The sequence below is a fragment of the Ruditapes philippinarum genome, unplaced genomic scaffold, assembly GCF_026571515.1.
Source record: "Ruditapes philippinarum isolate M1 unplaced genomic scaffold, ASM2657151v2 ctg3888_1_1_1_1, whole genome shotgun sequence".
In the NCBI taxonomy this organism is placed as follows: domain Eukaryota; kingdom Metazoa; phylum Mollusca; class Bivalvia; order Venerida; family Veneridae; genus Ruditapes; species Ruditapes philippinarum.
The window spans coordinates 24625-32641 of record NW_026852295.1 but is presented as its reverse complement, the minus strand read 5'-3'; the positions used below and the strand labels follow the sequence as shown (position 1 = coordinate 32641).

The window sequence follows — 8017 nt, the reverse complement described above, 5'->3', positions numbered from 1 at the left end:
AGATATATTGTGTAACACAATAAATCAATCGGGTTTTTATTTTCAAATATTCCCGAAACTGCCTTTAAGTCTGAAGGAATTTAAAAGACAAAAGTATTGATTGAAGAAGAAAATGAGAACAATTGTAATGGAAACGGTAGTAAACCCAAAACATCATTCAAGAATTGAAATAATACATTTTTGTTTTAATTCCGTATGAGGAAATGTGATGCCCTTCATGCAAAATATCTTATCAATCTATTCTAGAACACACAATCTCTTTAGTGAATAAAGACGTTATGTAAATTTGACTTGATTTTTTTCCAAAATGGTATGTCTTTATGTTTTATTCTACGATTATAATAAGAATAATATTAAAATAAGAAGAGACTACACGCTCGTGAAATATATACACGCACGAAATAAGCCGATCGATGGCAAAAGGCATATGCAAGACATTTTGCTAATGAATGATTTGAAAACCAATGTAATAGCATGTAACCTAGGCTCAAGACATTTTAACAAAATATGATTGTCTTTTTACTTTCAAGACAAAACCTAGTATAATATAATGAATTAAAGATTTTGTTTTCCTCAGATTTCTCTTTACATAAAAAAACGCTACTAAGTACAAACATATTATAAATTAATGCCAACAAAAAGTCAGTCACAGAACAAGAAAGTATCATTTTTGAAAGTGAATATTTAATGTATATCTAATGTACTCTTTCGGCAAATGTTTACAGGTAAATGAATGTATATTATTAAGCCCTAGAAAATTAAGATCCTTATAATGGAAAAAAAACAACAATACAATTACTTCATGTCACAATCATTTATTGTTACATTTATTTTGCTATAAGAGAACTGTATTGTAAATTTAATGTTGACATTAGCATTGTGAAATTTCATTTTCTTAGACCGGTATTGTCATTTGATTTATACGCGATGTTTTGGTAAAATATTCATTCTGTAATAAAACGAAATATTATAAAGCTTAAATATCGTTTTGTATTAATTTATGACATTCTCTCATATAAAACACCAATTCGGGATGTTATTATGAAATATCGAGACAGGACATAGGTATTTGAAACAGGACATACTTTTACCTAATAAAGTCTAAATTTTATATACAAATATAATTCATATTTCAATTTACCTATTTACAAGCATAACACTTTTACATATGAACTTAACAAGATAAATCTATAAACCACATTTGGCATTTGTCATTTGACATTTCTTTACGTCTAGACATTTTTCGTCGTTACAACAACTTTAAAAAACAAGTAAAGGCAACTGTACATCCACTTTATATCCTAACCATTAGCCAATTAAGCATGTACAATCAATGTCAGAATTAACATAGGAGAATATGATAACATTCTTAGAATTTTAGAGGCTTAGCTGATAAATTCAATATTTTATTTATTTTTACATAAATAATAATAACAAAAGAACAGCAGTTTATGTTGCTTTATTAATAATCAGGTACATGGGCATCCATACTATTTTTTTACATTCAAGTTTTTTTGTAGAGTTGAAACCATCAGATAACAAATATATTCCTTTGACAAATGTTGCCATATCATGCTGCTTAAAACATAAATAAATAATTATTGCAAATATGGTTACTTATATTTTATATGCAACATTTACCATTCAGTGAACACGCATAATTCACCGGTACATCTTAAAATCATATATTTTGAAGTACTGTAACATCGTCGGGTAGCATAGGAGCTTTTTCTTGATTTCCACATTTTATTTTCAATAATTTTAATCAATATATCAAAACATGTTTTAAATTAACAGATTTTCATTAAATACATCTGAATGTGTAACTTAAAAAATCAAGGTTAAGTATATTTCGATCTGTAAGTTACAACTAAGTTTTTACTTGAGAGTTTGTATATAAATTTAATTCAATTGTTTATATATTTTCAATCCTCATTCATATTTTTTAGCAAACACAGTTACTTAAAAGGTTAATTCTTTGTAACGATAATCGTAATCTTTGTTATGAAAATCTGACAGGAACGGATGAGGAATTTATAGAATCGTTTATGTCCTGAAAATAGAATTATACCAAGCTCACACTGCACAATTGAAAAAGGTAGTCAAAATAATATTTTACCAATGTATTATAACTCAACGAATTATTTATTTAACTACTATAGCAGCAAGATAAAATGACCGATTGGTAGATAAATAGTATAATAGATATCTATATATAAGACTTTAACGTTTTCAGAGGTCTCTGTACAGGTCAAAAAGCTAGTATCTAGATTATAAGATGCAATGATTTGCAGTTGTATTCGATTCTTTTACGTTGCTGTTCAACTTGAAAAGTTATCAATCGGACATACTTCCTGTTAGAAAACAAGGGGTTTCCCCTTCAGTGTTGTTCCAGATCAGTCAGTAAATTTTAAAGTCCTTCCCAAACAGAAAGTTCATTAATCTATTTAACGGCACCTCAGAAGGAATGACCTGTGTAAAAATAGTTTTTTACCCTAATAACATTAGAAAATCACTATGTGATGTAGAAAAGATAAATCTGAAGTCCTATTGGGTCGGAAATGACTCAGGTATAAAGGACTTACAATTGAAATAATTCGGACTTAAGATTAATTAAAAAGTTTAGTTTCACATGATAAAAGCTGCTTCCCGTTTTGGATACATTGTTTCCCAATCTGAAAATATGTTATATCATTTGGTAGATTTGTTTTTGCAAAGTACTAACATTAAAATCATCATTATCAAAGTAAAGTTTCATACTGTAAAGACTGTGCATTGTAACATGCTGAACAACAGTGCAGTGTTATTCCGCAACGACATTGTCAAGCCACTCTGCTGAGTACACTGTTTACTCGGAATCACGGACTAACGGAGAATCATGAAAAATGGAAAATTATATGAGGAGTAATATATTATAAATATGAATTATTTCAAATAGGGTATTGCAAATAAGGTATTGGAGCGTACCTATAGCAAGCGTAAATGGAATAAATACATCTAAAAACCATAGAATTATCGACCATTATGATAATAATTTAACAAGAACCAAACTAATGAAATACTGGACTTAAAGTTCTATGTCTTACGCAGGAACATAAATGAGGCGTTAAACCTGAATGATTAAATACCTCGAACATGTATCAAAGTTTAAAGTTTACGTTGTATGTTTTTATACATGTACTAGTATACAGGCTGACATGCAACCTCCTTTGACATTGTAGGGCAAAATGACTCAATTGTTTTTAACAGAAGGAAATCAGTGGGTATTAGCGGCTTAAAAAGTAGGGATTATAGGGATATTGTCATACCTTTGCAAAAAAATATATAAAAGGTTTATTAGGCCTATCTATGTGACAAGTGATATGGTATTAGTAAGCAACAATAATGAACAAAACGAAAATGATAAAGGAATAAGTAAATACAACTTTCCCGTAAATGTCAATCTGTGTGTCCGCTTGTCGAAAAAAGACAATGTGTAATTTAATATATTATATAGATTGTTGTACAGCAATTTGTTAATATAACATAATTTACATAAAATACATAATTTATTATACAGTAAATTACAAGTATTTATAGGGTGTAACTTAACTGGGCGCACATACGCTAATTAAGTCAACAAATATAACGAACAATAGGAAGATATAAAAAAATCTTTTTAAAGTGTATAAAGCTGTAATCTCCTGCACAACCTGAAGTTTAAAGCATAATATTTTCAAACAGTTTGAATGAAAGGAATATAGTAAATAATCTTATTTTCTCTTAAAATATGAAATCATTGCTAAATGGATAAAACATCGCAGAAAAAGCAGACTAGTATTTTGTTCAATATGCATGTGTGCGAAATAGCAAAGACTTGCCCGAAAAAACAAAGACGTTCTATGGTCAATCGAACATACATCTTGAATATTTAAATAGTATACACAACTTGTAACTGTTTTTATATGTATAACGCCTCCAATTTATAGTATTGTATAGTATTCTAAGTATTCCCCGTACTTGTGTATTTTCTTGTTTGTCAAGTGTCTGATCTAATTTAAAACAACTACTTTCCGTCAGTAACAGATGGTTCAATCATAATAGGAAGGCTTTGTAAAAGCTTTGCCCAAAACTGAGTGTCCCTATACATGATGTACACATGCGTTTCCATGTAAATTTTTAACTCCTTGCCAATAAGATTGTTGTCTAATTCCTCTAACACAATCAACAGCATATTGATATTCCTGTCTTTCAGAAACCTCATGTGAGCTTCACGAAACTCCATGTTACACCACGTGCTCCTTATGAAGTTATTGGAAATGGCAAGCAAAGTTGTTTGACTGGATTCAATTGCATCCAGTATATTTTCAGATATTGTTTTACCTGGTTTAAAGTTTTTCTCGCCAATGCATACCCTATATGGCGGATGGTGATTTTCAAGATAATCAACAATAGGTTTGATAACATCATCGTCCTCACATGAGTGAGGAATGAAGATATCGTACAACAACTGGCGGTGTTTTCTCTTCCGGCAGCAATACTTGCATATATCAAAATGTGATATCATGAATACTTGTATACTTTTAGATTTATACCACAAAATAACAAGAAGAAGTGCGAGAAATGTAATTGAGCCAATCACGGAAAGTAGTTCGTCGATGTTTGTAAAAGATTCGCAAATAAATAAATTGTCTGGTACTTCATGTATTGGCTTGCCTTTACCTGGACCAGTTGCGCATCTAGTGTTATTCCGCCGTAAAATGTGCTTTTTGTTGGAACGAAGCCAAGTTTTCATCCAATGGGAATGGCAATCACAAATGAATGGATTTCCATCCAACGCCAAGACCTGTCCTTTGCTGAAATTAAGGTTTTTAAAAGACCTTGGTATCGTTTTAAGTCTATTATCATTTAAAAATAAAGCATCGAAAGAAGCATCTTTTATCATGTCAACAAACGATGTTTCTATGGTTGTAATTGCACACTGAGATACATCAAATTGTGAGACATTACGGAGATATTCTCTGAAAGAGAGTGTTGTCAATTTGTTAGATTTAATATTGAGGTTTATCCTTTTAGCATGTGGAATTGTCTTTGGGAGATTATTTTCTATATACTTTTCATTACAGTGGATGGTCATGAGGCCACGTGCATCGGTTTTGTTACATATACACTTATTTGGGCACTCAACAGAACAATTGAACTGATCAGTTGGAACGTTGCGTACCAACATTCCTGCCAGACTAGGAGGACTTCCACATGTCACTGAAAATATAGGTACATCTGGCCTCAGATTCATGTGCCAAAACCTTCTAAGAGCGTCAGCTACAGGATAAAGTGCACAGTCACAAATAAACGGATTAAAACGCAAGTCGAACCCGGTGGTCCACAATCGTAATAAACGTACATAATCTGTGACATTCAATAGTTTGAGATAATAATTGATGTCAACAGTTGTAAAATTATTGTGTGTTGCTATGATGAATATAGCCTTTTTATCGCTGAAATCATTTATCGTTATATTTGCCGAATTAGTAATTCCTGTAATAAAGTTCCTTGACGCGTTTATTACTAGCTTCATATTATGAGACAGTTTTAGTTTACTTAGTAAGCTAGAGTCTAAAACTGTTAGGCTATTATTAACTAGATCTATATATTTTATACTCTTCATTTTTTCACTGAATGTTCCATTTTCCACATATCTAAGGTTGTTGTTTCCAAGGTAAAGATATTGTAGGGACTGTAAGCAATCAAGATCCCCTTTTCCAAGACCTCGATGTTATTATTGTTTAGTAAAAGGTGTGTAAGTTGTTGACAAATGCTTTCGATTCCTTCAAATGTAACTTCCGTTATAGCGTTGTATGATAAATCTATATACTCAAGATTTCCCATTGTGTCTAAATACTTTGGAATACTACTTAAATGACTGTTTCGTAGCAACAATGCCTCAGTATGATTGCTGGTCTCTAAACAATCTTTAATCTGTGCATCAGTTGCACCATTTTCTATCCTCAGTCCCGAATATCTTGTAGAATAGTTACTGTTGCATTCAAATTTATCGGGCATACGCTTCTCAGTTAAAGCCAAACTGTTTCCTCCAGAATACATGATGCACATAAGCAGTGTTACTAAGATGATCTTGGCCATAATGCACATATCACTTGTCTAACATCGAAGTATTTATTATAATAGATAACACTGATTGTCTTTGACTATTCATCACACACCATCACTTTATTGTACTTCATTCGCAGATAACTTCCTGGAAACAAATGAAGCTGTTTATTTAACGAGTTTTGCGAGAGAAAATAGTGCATAGGCTCACTGTTCGGAAAAAATGCAATTTTTTAGAATTGTTTTGAATAAATTAAAAGCTTGAAACAAAATCATTCTAGTGCGTTAGTGCTTGTCTTTTTGATTGGTTTGTTTTCTTAAATACATATAAATATTATAAAACAATTTGGTTATTTCGTAAACAAACCTAGTGGATGAGTATGTTATTAAATACAAGGAATTCACACAAAAAATAATTATTATTAAAGAATAGAAACATTGAAAACAATAAAAGAAATTGCATTATGAATTTATCCGCAACTTATTAAAGATACGTCTGTTAAAGTGTTATTATTAGTATATAAATAAAACATAGGTTTGTGAGTAACAGTAACCGTATCATCCAGAGGCATTAGCGGAGAGTAACAGAATTTTTACAAGGGGTGATATTTGTGCCGTTTCTTACAAACTAAATAAATATATTATTTATTCTATTACTCAAAACAAATACTTTATTGGGAAATACTTTTTATCAGTTTTTCTTTCTTTTCTTTTTTAAATTTTGACTGTTAAAAAAGTACTGTTACCTATGTTATAGTACACAATTTTAGTCACATGGTACACTTGACTTAACAATATGAATTACTCCCATTCATCTATAAGATATTAACATTACACAATTAGTGAGGGGTAATATATTAATAATGTCAATAATAATTCACTAACTAGTAGAAAAACTACGATATAACGATTTATAAAATTTAATGAAGGTCGTATCTACGTTTACAATACAATTAACAATATCAACAGTTTTGATTTACATGGACTTTAAAGTTTACATACAAATCTAAATACTAAATATTAATATAAATGTCATAAATACCAAGCAGATGTATTTATGCGATACAAAGTATTTGCATCTATATAACGAAGTTTATACACACCAAACACATTTGTTTTATCATGTATGTCAAAATGAGTTTTTTTTCCTCATTTATTTTTCCTTAGTTTTCCTCACACATTCACTTATTTATAAACAAAAATATTTTATAATTATGAAATTATATTGATATGAAAAGTAAACGTATAAATGTCTTGAACGTACCTTTTTGCAACTTTTTAATTAATCAAAGAGACAAACACTGAACAAAATTCATCATGATATTGCATAATATCCAATTACATCATAAAAATATCTAATTCAAAATCATATTTGTGTTTAGTTATTTGAAAGACGGAACTTCCCTGTTAGATACTTGAATCTCTTCTATATAAATGTTTTGTAAGTGTTTAATTTTTTTTTAATTACACTTTTCCTTATTTTTTGTAGCATCCTGATCTAGCAGCTTAACGAATATATGTGATACATGTACAAGAGTATATGCCTCGTATGCAATTAAAGCTAGAAATGGGTAAGTAAGTTGAATGTCATTTAAAAATCACAGTAAGCTTTGAGAGAAAAAAACATCATAAAATTTACATTTACAGCACTTGTGTGTATATCTTTTGTACATACAATTTTTAATCAATTTTAAAATATTAAATTAGGGATGGGTGTTGGTGATTCAGTTATTAAATATATTGAAAATCTATCTAAAATAAATCATTGACACAATTATATCAGCCTTTCATGAACATTTTGTCACCCTAGGGGAGGGCGGGGGGATTTGTTATTTACAAGACGCCGCGTGCACGCGCCGTCTAGTAGATATGCATTCGTTCAGTCAGCAATGGTGAAAATTTTAGTCTTGTTTTTTTTGTTTTTTGT

The 8017-nt window shown here is 30.2% G+C and overlaps 1 protein-coding gene across 1 annotated transcript; it reads right to left on the bottom strand.

Annotated features, from left to right (window-relative positions):
- Positions 1-1521: 1521 nt before the first annotated feature.
- Positions 1522-7513, bottom strand: LOC132755443 (slit homolog 1 protein-like). The gene is made up of 2 exons (XM_060746314.1): positions 7355-7513; positions 1522-6238 (listed from the first exon to the last, which is right to left on the bottom strand). Exon 2 carries the CDS (start codon positions 5645-5647, stop codon positions 4046-4048), a length of 1602 nt encoding a protein of 533 aa, XP_060602297.1. The 5' UTR covers positions 5648-6238; positions 7355-7513; the 3' UTR covers positions 1522-4045.
- Between the last annotated feature and the right edge of the window lie 504 nt (positions 7514-8017).